At 35.3% G+C, this 21,151-nt stretch overlaps 1 protein-coding gene and 1 long non-coding RNA gene across 3 annotated transcripts; one reads left to right on the top strand and one right to left on the bottom strand.

Moving 5' to 3' along the window:
* Window positions 1-765: 765 nt before the first annotated feature.
* LOC145240000 (uncharacterized) lies at window positions 766-14,690 on the bottom strand. Its single transcript, XR_013862459.1, has 2 exons — window positions 14,624-14,690; window positions 766-1,367 (listed from the first exon to the last, which is right to left on the bottom strand). It is a non-coding gene; the product is annotated as an uncharacterized LOC145240000 (long non-coding RNA).
* On the top strand, window positions 14,643-17,956 carry LOC145239999 (gem-associated protein 7-like). Of its 2 annotated transcripts, none has more exons than XM_080103586.1 (2): window positions 14,643-14,799; window positions 17,636-17,956. In XM_080103586.1, the coding sequence occupies exons 1-2, from the start codon at window positions 14,745-14,747 to the stop codon at window positions 17,920-17,922; spliced, it is 342 nt and encodes a 113-aa protein (XP_079959712.1). In that variant the 5' UTR covers window positions 14,643-14,744; the 3' UTR covers window positions 17,923-17,956. The 2 variants fall into 2 exon arrangements, with proteins under 2 accessions (XP_079959712.1, XP_079959713.1); XM_080103587.1 differs by having other exon boundaries at window positions 14,664-14,799; window positions 17,639-17,956.
* Window positions 17,957-21,151: the final 3,195 nt, after the last annotated feature.

The following is a 21,151-nucleotide window of genomic DNA, read 5'->3' as shown; positions in this document are numbered from 1 at the left end:
TGTGCAGTTCTAAGAAAGAAGCTTTATTAATGGAATCTACGTTTAGGTTTAGGCACAGATAAAGAGCGGGGGGAATTATTGATAGTGTTTACAGCTAGACGAGTGTTTCTTGTGAAAGTTTGGCGAGGGGGGACCATAGATTGAAGCTCAGTTGAACACCTTCCATGAAAATAACGATACATCAGAGACAAACTCGCAACATCTCTTCTGTGAGATAGAGGTTGCAAGGAGGAGAAAAGGACATCTCCAACAAGGCTATGAAGTCTATTTTGAACTTTATCAAGGCAGGACAAGTCCTTTCTAGCAGCTCCTGCCCAGATGTGGCAACAGTATTCCATCCTTGGACGTACCTGGCTCTTATATAGATAGAGAATAGCATCAGCAGTGAGATATTTACCGGATCGATAGAAAGATCCCACCATTTTTCCAGCAGCCTTGGCAACAGATTTGATGTACGTGTTCCATTTAAGATCAGGAGTGATGGTCAAGCCCAGAAGCTTGTCAAAACTTGAGGCCTCCTGAAGACGAGAGCCATTCATTTCAATTGATGCCAGATGTGGCTCAGAATGTTGAAATTTGGTATCATTTATAAAACACAACATCCCATACCCAGCATTCTGCAAGAATGATACTGTCAAAAGATCCATCACTTTAGAAGTCTCCACAGCCGATTGGTTGAAAGGAAGATCTATCATTAATTCTATTAAACTACATTTACAGAGTGGAACGATAAAATTGTCGCCTTAAAGAAAACAAGACTACAGCTTTATTTTTAAAGTTTTATTGAAAAACATCAATTCAGGTAACTTGATTATGTAATAGAGCTGACATCTATTCAATGTAGCCGCCTTTAGCCTCAATCACCGCCTCGATATGAGTCCGGAACTGGGAACATGCATTTTCCATAAGTGCTGGTGGGAGCTCAGCAAATACTAGGTGGATGACGGTGATCAGATTGGATTTAGTGTTGTGGGAGGTCATGTTGGTGATGTTCTTGACGTATGACCAAACAAAGTAGTCCAGCAGGTTCAGTTGAGGAGAGTAAGGGGGGCAGTGAGAGATGGGTACAAAGTTGTAGCACTATTTTTGAAACTAAGCCTGGGTCTCCTGGACTTCTGGGCCAGTGCCAAGTCCTGCTGCCACATCCAAGGTCTGCCAGCGATCACCTGACTGCACCAGAGGATCACCACACTATTCAGCACTTCCTGAGAGTGCTGGCAATGGTCCTGTTGTCATCAGTAGAGAGCATGAGTTGTACAGTGGCACATCTTCAATCTCGCTTGTTGAATATTGTGTCACTTTCAGACATGATAGAAGGCTCCTATCGCTGTTGGGACTTGTACACAACTAGCCAACTAGTAGATGGTCTACAACGAAAAAAGAAAACCAACTTTAATCAAACGGAAATGGAATCATATCGTTTTTTTCTATGGCGACAATTTTAACGTTTCACCCTGTATAAAAGAAAGAGTGACACTTGTGCATTTTTGCTTTAGAGGCCATTTTTTTTGTTTTAGTTTTGAAGAATTCCATTTAGAACAAGGGGAGACAATTCAAACAATTGTTAAAGCTCCGAGAAACTTATTGGTAGAAGTCAAACAAAAACACTAAATTATCACAATAAGACAAAATAAAACATTAATTATCTGAACAATTTATTGGATTAAAATTTCTTTTTTAGCTTTTATAACATAATGTAAATTTCGAAGTAAATTAAACATGCGTTTTGTTTTTGTATTTATATGAAAGTGGTTATTATACGAAAATGTGGGTTGTTTTACAATCCACAAAGATATAGAAAATTGGTAAAAAATTAAAAAATATGACAAATAAATGTTAGCAAAGGCAAGATAAGTTACTCTTCTACCTATCTGGAAAGGTTTTTAGTGGTTTTACTTACTTTAAAACATTTGATTGGTTGGAAAAATATAGAGTCAAGCGATAGGTTTGAACAAGAAAAATGTCAATGAGCACCTTAATATGTGAAGTTTGGAAAATAACTTAAAAAAAAAAAAAAAGGCAAAATACTGTTAGAAACCCAACCAATATCTGTCACGCTCTGTTTTTTTTCTAACGGATTAAATGTTTTACAGTGAGTAAAAACACTAAAAAAATTTCCAGATAGGTAGAAGAGTAACTTATTTTGCTTTTGATAATATTTATTTGTTATATTCTTGAAGTTTTGAAAACTTTTTGTATCTCTGTGGATTGTAAAACAAACCCGAAAATGTTAGACTTAAAAAAAAAAAGAAAGAAACATTTTTTTTGAAAATGTATTTTTTTTTTTCAAATAAACATTTTTGTTATCGACACTTTCTCTAAGAAAATAAAATTCTGAAATTAATAAAAGTTCTCATTTGTAGCAGTCACTATCACAAACTATTTTCTCTTGCGGCCACGCACTGACTAATCAGCTCGTAGGGCGCATTATGTCCCTTACCGAACTAATTACCCTTGTCAGGAATTAGCCAGCCATTAGCACAGAGCTCAGACTAGCAAAGACAGACCTCTCTCCTCTCACTCTCTGTCCACGGATTCCTTCCAGGCTGCGACTGCTTCACTGAAGACCACCACCACCACGGAACAACCTGGGGAGACTTCAAGTTTCTGCTTCCCAACACGAGAACATCCTAGAACTTTCTATTCCTTTTTTTTTTCTTTCATTTCGGGCACAGTTCTTCTTCTTTCGAAATAAACCTTTTCGTTGTTCTGAAAAGAGGTGTTGGTTAATTAGCCTGTGCTTCTGCGTTGCAAATTAACATTTTATTAGGAATTTTGTACACTCGCGCACAAAAATACAAAAAAACAAAAAAACAAAACAAAAACAAACAAACAAACAAACTAAACATTATAGGAAAATATTGTATGACTAAAAAAAAATCGCACTTTTATTTCCTTTTTAAAAAGCTTTCGTAATAAGTAAAAATAATCATAAGCAAATTATAGTTTCGAATAGTGATTTGTCTCCTTGTTCTAAGCGGAATTCTTCAAAAATGAAAATCGAAATATTGTCTTCGAGACCTAAAATGCACAAATGCCAAAAAAAGGTTTGTTTTTCCTTTCGTGCGACAGTTTTTATTACTTTACAACTAATATTATTACGTTGGCCTTAACAACCCCCTGCACATTTAACCTTAAAAAAGGGCCAGTTTTAATGTGCGGCAAACCTAACTCCCACAAAAGTTGGCCTTTTTGTAGTATTGGGTTAACGCACGGCCGTCGTCAATGGCGTTCGCCTAAAAGTTTTCAAACGCGCAAAATCAGCTGTTTTTATTGTTGTTCTTCACTTTATGAGGATTTTTTTTTTCTGTCGGCTATAGTGACACGTAATAAAATAGAAGCGTCAAGGTTGGCATCATGACGACACGTCACGTCCATTGGCGTCACTATGTATATATATATATATATATATATATATATATATATATATATATATATATATATATATATATATATATATATATATATGTGTGTGTGTGTGTGTGTGTGTATGTGTGTGTGTGTGTGTGTGTGTGTGTTTTGAGAAAAAATAGAAAAACCGAATGAAATTATTAAAATAATCAACGTTTCGTCCTTATTTCAGAGGACATCTTCAGTAATAATGCGTTAAATAAATATGTACACCTTTTTTTCTGTAAACTTATTCATTTTGTTGAAATATTTAAGGAAAATCGGTTAGCCAGAATCTGTTTTGATATTTTGTTCTCTGATTATTATTTTCCCTATGTTAGGGGCTAAATGGTAGAAGCCTTTTCTTGGCATAATAGTATTTCAACAAAATGAATAAGTTTACAGAAGAAGAAAAAAGTGTACATATTTATTTAACGCATTTTTAAAAGTGTATATATAGACATTGAACAACCCAACCTTCCCATACGCACACATATGTTTGTCCTTCCCGACATGGGTAGGATTCAAAAACTCTTTTTCGTACGATCTATGACTTTTTCTTTTCTTGCATTTTTACTTCAATATCCTGAAGGTGTCCTCTGAAATAAGGACGAAACGTTGATTATTTTAATAATTTCATTCGGTTTTTCTATTTTTTCTCAAAACATAAACGTCAACCACCGCTGGTATTTATATATATATATATATATATATATATATATATATATATATATATATATATATATATATATAATTAAAATAAAAAAAACTAATGAAATAAAAATCAATTAATTCTTAATATAACATTAAGTGAAAGTAAAAATTTAAATTCATTTATTCGTTGATATAGTAAGCAAAATACATTAACGCGCATGCGCACACGCGCAAGCGCAAGAGCAAGCGCGCACGCGCACGCACGCACGCACACACACACACACACACACACACACACACATATCTTTGTCTATCCGTTCCACTTTTTCTCAGAAACTGTTGAGTCGATCTGACTGAAATTTTGTATAAACCTTTGTTATGATAAGGTGCAGCAAACTAAGTATTTTGGTATTCGTTCGATGCGCAATTAGAGATTAATAGACATTGGTCACGACAATGCAACATTTACTCTAGAAGTTTTCTGGGAAACTTCTGGACCCATCCGACTGAAATTTTATAGGGACCTTCGTTATGATAAGATGAAGCGAACTCAGTATTATGGTATCCGTTTGTTGCACAGTCAGGGATTAAAAGAAATTAGTATTTAATAAAAAAAAAAAAAATGAGCATAAATTTAATCATATTCAAACATTAATTTTGCATAAAACACTCATTCAACGGCTATAAATTTTGCCCGTTCTAAGCAAGTCAAAAAGTCTAGTATTATTGTTATCATTATTATTGTTATTATTATTATTATTATTATTATTATTACTATTAGTAGTAGTAGTAGTAGTAGTAGTAGTAATAATAATAATAATAATAATAATAATACTATAGAAGTAAAGATATTTATTATTTTAGTTGTACAAGAATATTTTAAAAGGATATGTCATAGTCTATGAAATGTTGTATGAAATCAATGTAGAATAGTGACATTGTTTGTGACCTAATGATTACAGATAACTCTATTATATGCGTGTGTGTTTGTGTGAGCGCAATGTTTGTGTGTGTGTATGTATATATTATTGGGATTAATTTTACCCTGGAAAAAAGTTCAGTTCTCACACATGAAAATGCGATAACCATTCGGGAATAGGCTCTGAAACAGAATATGACGATGGTTGGTTTGGGAGAAGGAACACGGCATGTGCAATATTCAAAGCAACCTCTATCTCACAGAAGAGATGTTGCGAGTTTGTCTCTGATGTATCGTTATTTTCATGGAAAGTGTTTGACTGAGCTTCAGTCTATGGTCCCCCCCTCGCCAAACTTTCACAAGAAACACTCGTCTAGCTGAAAACACTATCAATAATTCCCCCCACTCTTTATCTGTGCCTAAACCTAAACGTAGATTCCATGAACAAAACTTCTTTCTTAGAACTGCACACCTGTGGAATTGTCTTCCGTTTTCCTGCTTTCCGGCTGACTACAATATGGTTGTGTTCAAGTCTAACGTAAACAAGTTCTTGATGAGCCGTTCCATATAACTTAACAAATTTACCGAATTTTCATTACTAATGATTACTATATTTTCCAATTTCTACTGTACACTCTTTAACCCTTATCCTTGAGTGGCCTCTTGGCCTTGATAATGTGATGATGCCTGTGTAAAAAAAAAAAAAAAAAAAATGAAAAATGCTGTTGTGGAATTTCCACAGGTCCTACTAGTTCGAATTGATTACACAAGATAACATTTAGGAATACAATATATATAGCACTGACAAAAGCCTCTTAGGCAGGAATTTTAATCTTAATTTTTATCTTTACTTTTTAAACAATCTATAATAACTTAATACGTGGTGTCATTCATTAGTAATTTTATTGTCTTATTTCTCCTATGTATATGCAATAGTTTCGCCCATATTAACAGTAATTAAAGTAATTAAAGTTATTTTGTTAAAAGAAGATAAATTCATTCATTTTTCAAGAAAGGTCAAGGTCACTTAAATGAAACTGATTGACTTTATTTAGTGAGAAAGGAATATATACCGACGCATAGTAGTTCATGCAAAAGAAGGAGTTGATGATTACTCCTCCTTCCTCATTCCATCTCCTTCCTCACACCCTTACTCTTTTTCTTTCTCTCGTGATGTCAAAACCAAATTTTCTTTTTAAAATAGCCTCTCCTTTTACACATCATTGTTGAAGTGGCTCAGCTGCACTTTGACAGAGGATGTTCCTTGAACTCCTGTGATTAGGAAAGCCTTTTCTAACATTATAGTTGAATATATCATAGATCATGAGGGAAACAAAAATTCTACACTCAATGCCGAACTGCATTTAAAATGCTGCTGAGGACCAGGAAAGAACAGTATCATAATAAAGTGGAAAATACTTCTTTGGATCTACTTGGGTAGTGGCTGGAATGATCAGAGGGAGGAGATCTGCTCTCAGTGGCATTGGACACGAGGCCAGAGTAATCTCAACAACTCTGAGTACTAATTGTCTGTATTTTTGAGATGAGGTGTTTTCATTGATTGAGATTGTCGGACTGTTTCGGCCGTTTTGCCCTCCGGCCTTCATCAGGTGTTTTGTATCAAACTGGGGAACTGTTTGTTAGGAGTCTCGAACCCAACCATTTATTATTATTACGGGGGTACCGTGTTCGGACTCCTAGTGACATATGGCCGAGTGGTCCTAGACGTTGTATCAAAGTTTACAGTTACCCAAAGGTGCTGAGTTCAATCCTGAACGAAGGCAGTAAAAAGTAACATTCAAAACAGAGAATCAGCAACTATGTCCCAGAGCCTAGCTGGAGTCCGAACACGGTACCCCCGTAATAATAATAAAGGGTTGGGTTCGTGACTCCTTACAAACGGTTCCCCAGGTTGATACAAAACACCTGATGAAGGCCGGAGGGCAAAACGGCCGAAACGTTGTGATGATAACAACCAAGATGAGGAAGTCAGTCCGACAATCTCAATCAAACTCTGAGTACCCTTTGACCTCGCACTGCCCCTCTTTGACAGGCTCACCAGAGATAGAGTGAGAATTATTGCCCCCACTACGAGGGTAACAAAAGATAAACATCCATGCACACCTTTTTCAAATGCAGTAAAATTTTACAACTTTTGGAGTATGCCTATAAAGTAATAGCTTACATTGATGCTGAGAATCTGATGGCCTTGAATGTAACATAGCTCTGCACATTAGCCATAGCAAAAATGGTGACGTGAATTTCACATCTTGATGAAATCCATGAAGTTGGATCTGTTTCTGATCCTGATTTCGTTGTTTACTTTAAGCATCAGCTTAAAAAGAAAATAAGGTGCGATTGGAAGAGATTAGATTGTATGCATTTTGACAGGAGGGGTGTGCATGACACTAGTTTCTGCATCCATCAAAGAGCCAGGTACGAGCTTGTGTTCCCTGCTTAGGCATGCTACACACGGTTCTGGATTGTTTTGACATCCCACCTAGCTCCCATTCCCATTTAGAGATTGACATGCTTGTTTTTCAGTTGGCTGTCTAGCTTAGGGTTGGGAGGGCCTTAACCAACTTACAGGTTTTTGTGTTTTTTGTATATATTGTGAATGTTCTCTTACTCCGAACGATGGAATTTTTCGTAGATGGTTTTGTAAATAATCTTTTTTTTGTAAATAAACATTTTTGTAAATGAAATCATTTAAAAACAAATTGGGGAACATCTAAGTATTATCGGCCCATAGAGTGAAAGTGGTATTTTGGCAAGAGAGCCTAGCATAGGGTAAGTAAAAACAAAAATAATTGACAAATTGTGTAATCATCAACTCCCCCTCTCCTCCCAAAATGATTCGGGCTCCACGGCGAAGACAAAAGATGAACTTTGTGATTATTGTTTTTGTTAAAAGACAAACAAGCAAAAAAAAAAATTGTTTGTGAACGTATATTTTTTTTTATCTAACAAAATAAATAAAATCGCTCAAGTCAATTGGTTTCTTCTTTTTATCCATTTATTTCTCGTTTCAAAAACAAATTTGTATTAAATGGTTTGCAGCACAATTCACAGAGCTACGAAAAAATTGTCAAAAAACAAATACATCTCTAAATATAAACGCGAAAATGTGTGTATGTATGTATGTATGTATGTATATATGTATGTATGTATATATGTATGTATGTATGCATGTATGTATGTATGTATATATGTATGTATGTATGTATATATGTATGTATGTATGTATGTATGTATGCATGTATGTATGTATGTATGTATGTGTGTGAGGTCATGTCATGTGCTACTGGTACCATGTAACCCAGTACTACCTGCCTCATGGTCGGGTCACCGCCGACTAAACTGGTTCCCCCACCAGACTTGTTTGGTGAGGAGGGCGGCTAGTCTCCCTGAAGGATAAAAAACAAGACCTTCCAAAGGGCGAATGAACTCTTTTTCTGGGTCAACGGCCAACTAGCACCGTGTATATTTGTGTGTGTGTATATGTGTATTGGGGTAGAGAGGGCTCTCGTAAGCCATGGTGAAGGCAACCTTTCTAGGAGAAGCAAATCTCTGATTTAAAAAAACATGAAGCAGAAGACCATTACCCGCATCAAGCTGGTCTGCAGTTTGATTTGTTGCTGGCTATCTTGCTCTTGCTTGTTGCTGGATCTCAACATTTTGAACCGAGAGAGAGACTTAGCTGTCGTACAAAGCTAAGACTCTGTAACATCATCTTTGTATAGATACTCCCTCAGGTATTTGGGCTCATGGATTTTAAATGTCTGAGGGAGTGGCACTCGTCTGACAAGACGTTGCAATCATCATATATATATGTATGTATGTGCATTCGCTTTTTGTGTATGTCTACAAAAGGCTTTTTTGGCAGTGATTCTCGGTTGGCTTGCTCCTTCTTAAAACTTTTTATATGCTGTCTAAATAATAATATCTACAACTAAGGAACTCTGGTCGCAGCTATCTTTAATTTACCCGACTTTTACAAGCTATTTTCGAAATATTTTTTGATCGCTGCGTAGCGGGGAAAACAGAAACTGGTTTCCAGTGCAAAACTAGGTCAAACATCAGGTGACTTAACGTTCTCGCAACTGCTAATTTCGCTTTATAAATGTCACCTTAACACATTTATCAATTCATCTGTTCCCGTGGTCGAGATGGTTAGGTCGCAGGCTTTTTTTTCCATTTCCTTTCCACCTCCGCGTCAAAGGTTCGGGGTTCAAGCCTACCTTTCTACTAAAACTTTTTTTCTTTTACACCTCCAAACACCCGGCCAACTTTCTTTTTTTTTTAAACAGGGTTGTTTTGACCCCCCCCCCCCCAACACACATACACCTCCAAACATCCGGGCAACACCGGATACCCCCCGCTAGTAACAAATAACTGTTATCAAAGAAAACATAAGTTACTTTTCTACCTAACTCAATAACTTTTTAGTTTTTTTATTTAATGTAAAATGTTTATTTGGTTCGAAAAACAAGTAATATTGAGCGCTACAGGAAAACAAGAAAAAAAATGGCTGCAATATCTTTTTATATCTTTGAAGTCTGGATAATCACTTCAAAATAAGAAATAAAACAAAATGATGGTAGAAATATAGTTTCTTCTTTCTATCCATTTATTTCTCGTTTCAAATACAAATTTGCATTAAATGGTTTTCATTACAATTCACAGAGGTATGAAAAACAAATATATAACAAATAAATGTTATCAAAGAAAACATAAGTTACTTTTCTACCTAACTGAATAAGTTTTTAGTGTTTTTATTTAATGTAAAATGTTTATTTGGTTCGAGAAACAAGTAACATTGAGCGCTACAGGAAAACAAGAAATGGTTAGGTGTGTTTTCCAGTTTAAGTTTAACACCGGCCGGAGCATTCTAGTGTCAGTTCCATTTAACTTACTTTCAAATTTCTTTCTGAGAGTCCATGTTGTTGAATCATAAAGCAGCACCGTCTCCACTGCGGCTCTAAAAAAGTTTTTCTTAAAAAAGCTCTTTTTCTTTTTAAATATATATATTTTTTGGATTTATATTACAATCCACAAAGGCACGAAAAAGTTGTCAAAAAACAAATATATAACAAATAAATGTTATCAAAGGCAAGATAAATTACTTTTCTACCTAAATGAATAGTCCTGGATATGACCTTAAACTATATCCGATGGTAAGCTTTGGGGAGTGTGGAGCCACCCCTTAATTGCCATTGCTCCCAGGTTCACTCTGACCCGGACTGGTAGTACCTGTTAGGGTCCCAACTGTGGGTTAATTAGAAACCGACTTGCAAAAAACAAATATATTCTATTAAAAAAATTTTCTTCAAAATTGCCGGATTCGGCATTAAATAACCTGGAAAGGGTTGATATGCCGTAAAACAAAAACAACCAACCAACCAACCAACCTAAATGAATAAGTTTTTAGTGTTTTTATTCAATGTAAAATGTTTATTTGGTTCACAACATTTTAAAACTTTTTATATCACATATAAATTGTAATATCTCAAAGTTAACAACAGAGCTCGCCTGTCTATTTGAATTGCTCGACTTTGGGAAGATAAATATTCAACATTTGTCGCTCGCCGCGTGTGGATTAGTCTTTTTCCTGTAATAAAAGCAACACTAATTCTGGCGGCATTTTCCGTCTATCGGCAGAAATGTCCGAAAGCAATCAGCTTTGATCAATGTGGAAATATTTTCCATATATCAAACAATTGCTATTCAATTTGGACAAGGGAAACTGTTTCCTCCTACCCCCAATATCTTGGAAAAAAAAAGAAGCCTTCCGCACTAAATGATACCCCGCAGTCTCACGGTGGCCCAATGGTTAACATTGCACTCTTTTTTTTTTACACTTTAATTTCCAACTTTGCCTCAAGGGTTCGGGCTCAGGTTCGATCCTCATACTTACCTACCAAAACATTTTTTTTATTTTACCCCCCCCCGGAGTTTTGATTTACCCAAAACCACACACTCCTCCAAACACCCGGGCAACGCCGGGTACCCCTCGCTAGTAAGAAATAAAACAAAATGATGGTAGAAATATAGTAAGTGGATGTTCACTGTAGTAGAACGTTCTAATTCCAAATGTGAGCGCTGATAATCGCGTTTATTAATATAGAGAAGAGATGTAGGCCATATATCTATAAAAGTGAGAATGTGCATGAGGACAACTCTCAACCTATATACTCAACAATTTTTTGATCTACAGACTTGATATTTGGTATATAGGGTATTCAGACATGTGGAAAGCTGTTTAATCGGTTTTCATCCGGAAAAAAGGACTGCTAAGGGATCCAAATTGTCAACTGTTTTATGACTGTGCATGTTTTTTTCTTTTCTTTTTTTTTTACAAAGGAGTCACCACTTATCGAGGCCCGGAGGTCACTCGAGGATAAGGGTTAATGAGTGTACAGTAGTCAATGAGACAATATCGTAGTAATCGTTAGTAGTGGAAATTTGGATTACTTAAGGGGATGGCTCATAAAGAACTTGTTTACATTGGACTTGAATACAACCATATTGTAGTCAGCCGGGAAGCAAATAAATGGAAGACAGTTCCACAGGTGTGCATTGTTGTCAGCTGGAAAGCAGGGAAGTGGAAGAGAGTCCCACATGCATGCAACTCTGAGAAAGAAGTTTTGTTCATGGAATCTACATTTATGTTTAAGCACAGATAAAGAGTGGGGAAATTATTGATAGTGGTTTCAGTTAGACGAGTATTTTCATTAAAGTTTGGTGAGGGAGGACCAGAGATTGAAGCTCAGACGAGAACTTGTCATGAAAATAACGATAAAGCAGAGACAGGTTCGCAATGTCTCTTCTGTGGGAAAGAGTTTGCAGGGAAGAGAAAAGGACATCCTCGACTAGGCTACAAAGTCTATTTTGAACTCTGTCAAAGCAAGATAAGGTCTTTCTAGCAGCTCCCACCCAGATATGGCAACAGTACTCCATCCTTAAACGTACTTGACCATTAATCAGGTAGAGAATAGCATCAGCAATGAGATATCTACAAGAGCGGTAGAACGATCCCACCGTGTTCTCAGCGACATTGGTAACAGATTTGATGTACGCATTCCATTTCAGATCAGGATTAAAGGTCAGATACAGAAGGTTGTCAAAACATGGAGCCTCCCCAAGATGAGAGCCATTGATTTCAATTGATCCCGGACGGGGATCAAAGCATTGATGATGTAAAAATAGAATCTTGGTTTAAGATGCATTAAAATTAACCAGCCACCTCTTTCCCCATTGTACCACATGCTCAAGATCAGAAGAGAGAGATTCAGAGAGAACTTAGTCATTTATGGTCTTTAAAGTGTTGCCATAGATGGTAGTGTTGTCAGCATAAATATCTACGAATGATCTTAGGATGTGATTTGAGAGATCATTGGTTTAGATCAGGAAGAGAATTGAGCCCAGGATGAACCCCTGAAGGACTCCAGCATTAATACTGTGAGCTTCTGATTTCTGCCCATCAACCACTACTCTTATGAACCTATCAGAGAGAAATGATTTAATAATTGAGAAGACATTTCCAGCTATATTGTAGTTGGAGACCTTCTAGAGTAGACCTTTATGCTATAGCCTATCAAAGGCTTTTGATATGTCAAGAGCAATTTCCCTAGAAAGGAAGCCTCTGTTGAGAGATTCGCTAATCCTATGAGATATAATCGTTAGCACATCTGCTGTAGATCAAGTAGAACAGAAACTATATTGCATGTCACTAAGGAGGTTATTTTTGCTGAGGTTGTTGACTACTTCTCTATTTAATACAGATTCCAGCAACTTTCTCATGACGCACAGGAGACTTATTGGTTTGTACTGAGAGGAGATGACTTATCGCCTGAATTCTTAAATACAGGGCATAATGATGAGGATTTCCAGGGTGTTGGGAAGCACTTCTCCTTAAGACAATGTTTAAATAGCTTTGTAAGTATGGGAGCTAGTTCTGGTTGAAGTTTTTTGAGCACTATAATGGGAATGCCATCAGAGCCAGTTGCTTTACTGGAATCAAGGTTTTTGATTAGCTTGACATCACGCAGTTATTTGTATATCGCATAGTGTGTTTTCAGATATAGGAAGAAATACAGAAGGTTCGCGGCCTTGATCGCATAGGGTAGAATTAGCTGCAAAGTTCTTGGCAAAGAGTTTGGCTTTGTTTGATGCTGACAAGATTACCTCAGTTCTATTGATGATGGTTGGAATAGAGCACACGCTTCTATTCAGAACTGTTTGCTATTTGCCAAAACTGGTGGAAACTCAGCTGCTCAGCTACTTCGGACTTAACAGAATAAGTATACAACTCTCTTTATTACTCTTTTACAGTAGTTGCTAGCAGCCCTGAAAGCAGCTTTAATCTCAGTACATCTGTTACATTGGAAGCAATGGAACAAGGTTATTTCTTTGCACAATAGTAGCAGCATGATAGAGATCTTCCTAAGATTCCAGTTTCTTTTCATGTAATTGTTCACATGACAGATTACTTATGTTAAGAATAAGTAGGTTTGAAAACACTTTTTAAAGGTCATGTCAAGCTGGCCTAATGGTTATCGTACTTGACTCACAACATTTAGGTTTGGGTTTTGATCTCAGCTCAAGTTCTTTTTTTTTTTGCTTACAAGAAGTGAACTTTCCAGAAAAACATTTTCTGTTTTTTTTTAAACTTCATTTTTTAAAAGTATTGTCCATTACGTTTAATTTCTGTTTATAATAAATAAGTATTCTGCAATAATTAAAATATAATTTTTATGCATATTTTACGACCGGGCAACGCCAGGCAGCCTGCTAGTATATCTGAAAAAGTGAGAATGTCTGTGTGTGCGCGCGAGAACAACTCTCAACCTATATACTCAACGAATGTTTGATCTACAAACTTGAAATTTGGTATATAAGGTATTCAGACATGTGGAAATAAAAAAAGCAAGTCTTGGGAACATGTTTACCAGAAAGAACAGTTGGAAGTAAGTCATACATCATCCACTATGACTATGCAATTCCTACAGCTATGTACCTAAAAAACGGAGCTATAAAACCTGACATAGTGATATGGGATAATAAGGAGAAAGAAGCAACCTTAGTAGAAGTTAGTGTCGCCAATGATGCTGGATCAAACAGAGCTGAGAGGGAAAAGATAACGAAATAACAAGGTCTTATGTATGACATGAAAAGAAATTGGAATCTTAGGAAGATTTCTATCATTCCAGTAATTATATGAGTAACTGGACTCATGAAAAAGAATTTCACAAACTACCTGGCAAATATATCCGGTGAACCAAGGGCAAGAGAGATTAAAACAATTGCACTTAAAGAGACGGACAGAATCTTAAAAAAGATCTCTCGGTTGGAATATATAAGATAACGAGTTAATGTTTGGCACCCAGTAGGATGCTCCATCCCAGCTTGAACTAACTGATAAGAAAATGAAAACAAACAAACAAACAAACAAATAAAACCCATGCTTTTAAAGGGACGGTTAGACTCTTTAAAAAAAAATCTTCGGTTGGAATATATGAGAGTGAGTCTGGCATCCGATAGGATGTCCCATCCTTAGCTGAAACAAACTGATAAGAAAATTAAAAAAAATAAAAACAAAACCCCAAACATGCACACATCAATACATATTATAAAAATAAGGAAAGAGGAAAATATTACATAATAAATCGGCAAGGAATGGAGGGCAGATACATCGTCTTCGTCTGTCTACGTTCACTGAATAATTGTTTCAATAAACGTAGTTAACCCGGAATTTATTTATTTAAAGAACATTTTATCAATGTTCACCGGTGCGGCTTTTGGATCCACTTTCACGTTCCGAGTTGTTCTCCCGGGTAAAAAAAAACAAAACTTTAATTTGATATTTCATTTTTTAAAAATTTTATTTTATATGTTTGCTTAAAAGGTGGTAAAACATTGCAGTCATATATATATATATATATATATATATATATATATATATATATATATATATATATATATATATATATATCCGTTTTATTTATTTACATGAGACGATCTCTAACAATTTAAGAATGTAACTTATGATAAAAACAAAACTGAATTTAAAAATGGTGCTTGTATAAATTAGCCATCATGGTTGCCAATATTGGCTTAGTAAAATCCGGTAACAACTTACAAAAACAGTCACAAAACAACGACACAAAACGAAACCAGATCCCTGAAACAAATAATGGTGTCCTTGTACGAGAGTGCCCCCCCCCCTCCCTAAAAATGCGTGTTTAACGCCTTTGTTAAAAAATTTGGGTGTGTTACTGTTTTACTGTACACATAGATTCGAAAAAGTTGTCAAAAAACAAATATATAACAAATAAATGTTATCAAAGGCAAGATAAGTTACTTTTCTACCTAATTGGATATGTTTTTCGTGTTTTTATTCAATGTAACATGTTTATTCAGCTCGAAAAGCATACAGTGTTTACCGATGTATTGGAACATTCAAGATGACGTCTGATTCTTTCTTTAACACGGTAAGTTTGGGAAAAGGTATTATAAATAAAAAACCGAATAAAATACTGTTAAAAACTCGCTCAATTTATGTTACCGTGACATAGGTTGACATATATTCGGCGGGTTTTTAATAGTATTTTGTATAGTTTATTATTTATAACACCTTTTCCCAAACTTACGGTGTTACCGAGGGTGTGAGACGAGACGCCATCTTGAATTTTCGAATACATCGCCGACATCGGTAAACACTATGTTTTTCGAGCTGAATAAATATGTTACATTGAATAAAAACACAAAAAATATATTCAGTTTGGCAGAAAAGTAACTTATCTTGCCTTTGATAACATTTATTTGTTATATATTTGTTTTTTGACAACTTTTTGAATGTGTGTACAGTAATACAAACCCAATAAATGTTATCAAAGGCAAGATAAGTTACTTTTCTACCTAACTGGATATGTTTTTAGTATTTATATTTAATTTAACATGTTTATTCAGTTCGAAAAGCACACAGTGTTTACCGATGTATTCGAAAATTTAAAATGGCGGCCGACTCTCTCTTTGAGGTGGTAAGTTTAGGAAAATGAGTTATAAATAAAAAAAACAGACAAAATACTGTTAGAAACTTGCTCAATATATGTTACCGTGACATAGGCGGATATATATTCGGCGGGTTTTTAACAGTATTTTGTCTAGTTTTTTATTTTTAACTCATTTTCCAAAACTTACCGTGTGAAAGAGATAGCCGGCCGCCATTTTTAACTTTCGGTAAGCACTGTATGTTTTTCGAGCTGAATAAGCATATTACATTAAATAAAAACACTAAAAACATATCTAGTTAGGTAGAAAAGTAACTTATCTTGCCTTTGATAACATTTATTTGTTATGTATTTGCTTTTTGACAACTTTTTTCGAATCTATGTGTACAGTAATACAACCCCCCCCCCCAAAAAAAAAAAAAAATTAATGACTTATAAGAAGGGGGTTCACTTTCTCGTTATAATGTTCTATTCCATTGCTACCTGACTGGTTGTCCATTTTTTTTTTTTTTTTTTTTTTTTTTTTTTTTACCGATGTGTCATGTGATTAGAACGTTATAACTAGAAAGTGACCCATCCTCTCTTAAAAGTCATTAATTTTTTTTTTTGCAAAATTATTTTCTGCTAATATGATTGTGTAATCTATGATAATCGTCGGGGAGTGGGGGCAAAAAGAAAAGGTGAAAAACACTCATTTTTAGGGGGTTGGCATTCTCGTATAGGTCCACCCAAATACCATTTGGGTTTGTTTTACAATTCACAGAAGTGTGAAAAAGTTGTCCCCACCCCCACCCCCCAAAAACCAAGGCTGACATACACGAGTACTACCACGGCTACCAAGAGTAAGGAAAAGGCCTGTTAACTGAAAAATGTCTGCAGGCAATGTAGGTAAGATTTGTCAGACAGTCAGTACTATATGAGGGCCATTTGAAAAAGAGCAATTAAACATTTTTAAAAAGAAAAAGGAACACAGTTCGATTAATACTTAAACTGAACTTTATTCAATATAAAATATAAATATTACCTATGTAAAATTAAGTAATTTTAAAGCAATATACAATTTAATACTGATAAAACTGAATTATAAATTTAGGGAACAAACAATTAAAGAAACATTAAACACAAATATTTTTTGGCCTTCGGAAAAAGATCACAGTGTAGTATCTGTTTTGATGCTACACTTTACCTTTTCTGTCCTCAGTCGGTAGAGGAGAAATCTTTCATGACTGAGATTATTTTTGTTCCTATCCAGAGTGCCCCTTATTGGGAAGCTGGATTTTGCCCACGAGATTATATGTTGAAATATTTAAATAACTATTACTTTAAATAAAATGTGTGTGAGAACACTTCTCAACCTATATACTCAATAAATTTTGATCTACAGACTTTAAATTTGATATATGCCTACTACCACTTTTTTTTTTTTTTAACACCTCTCTCCACCCAAACTGCCTACTGTTGTTTTGACTCCCCCTCCCTGCTAGTACCACTTTTTTTTTGGGGGGGGGTGTCCTTACTTCATCACCTCCACACACCCGGGCAATGCTGGGTACCCCCACTAGTTAATAATAAAAGGAAAACATTTTCTTAAGTGCCACTATCATATTAAAGAACCATATTTTAGTTTCATTTGCATAATGATTTCTTTGTTTTTTGACAGCAGCCATGTTGATGCCTCATAATGAAATCGAAGAAGATGGAAAAGAAGTTGTTCGGCAAGATCAGCGAGCATTTCTCCGAGAACGGTTCCTGCGAGTTCTTGTCGGAATAAAGGATCAACCCGGCCGTATAAGCATGTATGAAAAATCTGTGCAGTGTTTATTGGGTTCGCCAGACATAGAATTTCAGCATTTGACTGTATCTAATCTTCAGACACCAATCGGGACGTTACCCCATGCGTTGCTAAGAACCACAGATATTATAGCCATCAAAACAACCCGTGATTAAAACAAAAATGAGAATAAAACTATTTTTTTTTTTTTACAAATTCCAAATGATTCATTTATTTTTCACTAATTGCATATATCCGGCATTATCCGGGAGTGTACTTACTTCCAATTTGAGTCGTCTTTTCATTTTTTTTAAACTACTCCATTTTTTTTTTTTTTTTTGTTCAAGTCAATGGTAATTAACTCTGTATGGACTAGTGATGGGATGATTCCAATATTTTTCCTGATTCTAATACAATTACAGATTCCGATTTTTTAAATTTTTTTATAAATCTCTAAAAATTTAACTATAGAATTGTTATTTTTCCCACGATTAACATAAAAACACGTGTTTAAATGTGCAGATATTTTCTCAAACGTAAAAACACACTTGCATGGGGATGATCTGTAGATTTTAGTTTTACTCGTTTAAAATCAATAAATATTTATCATTTTATTAGTACTACTTAGAAGTGTGAGATTTTGCTTTAAACAAAATCAAATAAAAACGACAATTAAAAGAAACATTTTTGCATTGGAAAATCGACACCTTTTTTTTCTGATTCAATACCGATTCTGTTAACCTCCTAAAATTCCGTTTTTTTCTGATTTTTGGTTCCAATTAATTGTCCCAGCACTAATATGCACAAATACAGACTTATGTCTCTTGTTTTAAAATGGCTACCATTTGAAAGATTTTGAAAGAAACTTAGATACAAATCATCAAAAAAGATCTTAGTGGAATTTGGGTGGAATCAATCCTCAAGATTATCGAGCTTAGAAGCTGAGATTGACGACTGTCAGAAAACAAGATAATAAAATGGATGCCGATGAAAAACTTGTTGCGACAATCCACAAAAAAAAACAATTGAATAATAATTTTTGTAATGCAATCTCTGCCATTTTTTTCTCTCATCTTTGCGTGACGAATTGAATCTCTTCTATGTCAATGTATTGGATTCTCTTTTATTTTATTTTACTTCAACTGAAGTTCTCAGAAATCAAAGAACCCCCTTCCTAGTAGGGCTAACACTTGATCTGTATATGAGATACGTAGATATTCAAATGTTTCGTTAAAGTTCTACTTTGCATCTCAGACACTGAGTCGAGAACATTATTTCCTTTTTTCCAATTGACCATGTAAGTATGTTATAGTATATCTTTCTTGTGATCTCTTATACTAGGGTATACGGCACAATCACATTGACATACCAGTTCTCGCTAGATCACCAAAGTTAAGCAATGTTGAACCTGGCCAGTACCAGATGGGTGACCATTTGGGAAGATGAGGTGCTGTATGTACCGCAAGGTAAAATACCAGGTTGGGAAACTGGCGCGGTCTATCCTCGTCTTGAGAGTAGATGGGCCTCTCTTAAGCCGTGGTAGGTAACTCATCTAGTGATGACATCACAATAAAACATACCCTTGATAGCCCTAGTGAAGCATCAAGTATTCAGCTGTGGACAAGATTGAAATATTGAATTTCAAGTAAAGCCAATGGTATCTAATAAATTATCATGTCGCAACAATAGAAGAGATGTTGCGAGCCTGTCTTTGTTTTATCATTATTTCCATGGCATCTGCTCGTCTGAGCTCCAATCTCTGGTCTCCCCTCGCCAATCTTTCACAAAAAAACACCCATCTAGCTGAAGCCACTATATATATATATATATATATGATGATTGCAACATCTTGTCAGATGAGTGCCACTCCCTCAGACACTTAAAGTCCATAAGCCCAAATGTCTGAGGGAGTATCTATACACAGATGATGTTACAGAGTCTTAGCTTTGTACGACAGCTAAGTCTCTCTCTCGGTTCAAAATGTTGAGATCCAGCAACAAGCAAGAGCAAGATAGCCAGCAACAAATCAAACTGCAGACCAGCTTAATGCGGGTACTGGTCTCCCGCTTTATGGTCTTTTAAATCAGAGATTTGCTTCTCCTAGAAAGGTTGCCTTCACTACGGCTTACAGGAGCTCTCTCCACCCCAACACATATATACATACACACAAATATATATATATATATATATATATATATATATATATATATAAAGGAAGCTCTAGTGAAAATGTCATAACAATTAACATTTCACAGAGAGCAGCTCTTGTCAGGTGGTTTGGTCACACATTGATCACTCAGCCTCCAGGCAGGATGAATTTCAACTGAATCATTAGAAAGACTACTTCCAGACTCTTTGGGATTTGCAGAGAGCTTCCTGGTCCCAACAAAGGAAGACATCTTTCTCATCCCAGTCAACTCAACTCAACCTTCAGCATAGTCACGGCTTGAAGAATTTCAGCATTCAACCATTTTTTATTCTGTTATTCCATTATCGATATGATCAATTAAAGTTACGGAAAATGTATATTCATTAAAACACAATAGTTTTTGTCACTTTAATGAGCTAATTAGCCTCCTCGAAAAAAATAGATATCTTCAATCATTTATTCTCATGAAAAAAAAAGTGCACAACACATAGCCCCGTCGAGATAAATTATTTCCCTTGAAGAGAAAATCGTTTTTCAGGTCAGATATTTTTCCCCTTGGATTGGGGGGGGGGGGTAGAAGAAGAGAAAAAGCTTACAACTCCAAATCTACGCCTTTGCCGAATGTATTCTTATTGTGCGGGAGACAACTCCACTTTATATTTTCATAAAACCTGACGAAAAAGGCAATTTTATTTCATTTTTTTACTAAAAAAAAAAAAATAATAATGAAGAAATAATAAAAAATAAAACTTGTTTTACATTTTTAAAAGTTTGTTAATAATTAAAATTTAGCAAACTTAAAAAAAAAAAAAGTTATATTCTAGAAGTGTAAGCCATTTTGAGTTTCAGAACAGTTTCAGATGGTTCGCTGTTAAACACAAGTCCTGGGAGGTGACTTGTTTGTAGTAGACAGTTCCACAGAACAAAATATTCTTACCGTGTCGAAACCCGGGAAAAGAACGTGAAATTGCTCCAGAAAAGGTTTAATATTTATGAAGCAATTCTGGTTTCTGATTGGTTGGTAGCAGAACGTGAATTTATTTGATTCGTCAGTTCTTAGCAGCATCGTTTATAAATAGAATCGTCCGGCTGTGTGGGATCATACCTCATTATAGCTCCTAGTCTTGAATTTCTTTTTTGAGTGGCTTAGGTTTTTTAAGGATTTTGAGTAACCTGATCAAACATAGACATGCATCGGACCTCCTAGAGTAGGCTAGTTAGGCATTTTTGTTCGATTTTTAACTTAGCTAGAATAT

This window comes from Euprymna scolopes, chromosome 19 (genome assembly GCF_053919585.1).
Source record: "Euprymna scolopes isolate OS-2025 chromosome 19, ASM5391958v1, whole genome shotgun sequence".
In the NCBI taxonomy this organism is placed as follows: Eukaryota; Metazoa; Mollusca; class Cephalopoda; order Sepiida; family Sepiolidae; genus Euprymna; species Euprymna scolopes.
Note: the sequence above shows the minus strand (reverse complement) of the source record. Positions and strands in the feature narration are given on the sequence as shown.

What these genes read in the sequence shown, in the direction of transcription:
- LOC145239999 (XM_080103586.1), top strand. Translation starts at nt 14,745, where the DNA reads ATGTTCACCGGTGCGGCTTTTGGATCCACTTTCACGTTCCGAGTTGTT. An exon ending in GTTCCGAGTTGTTCTCCCGG is followed by an intron (nt 14,800 to 17,635) that starts GTAAAAAAAAAC and finishes GTTTTTTGACAG; the next exon opens with CAGCCATGTTGATGCCTCAT.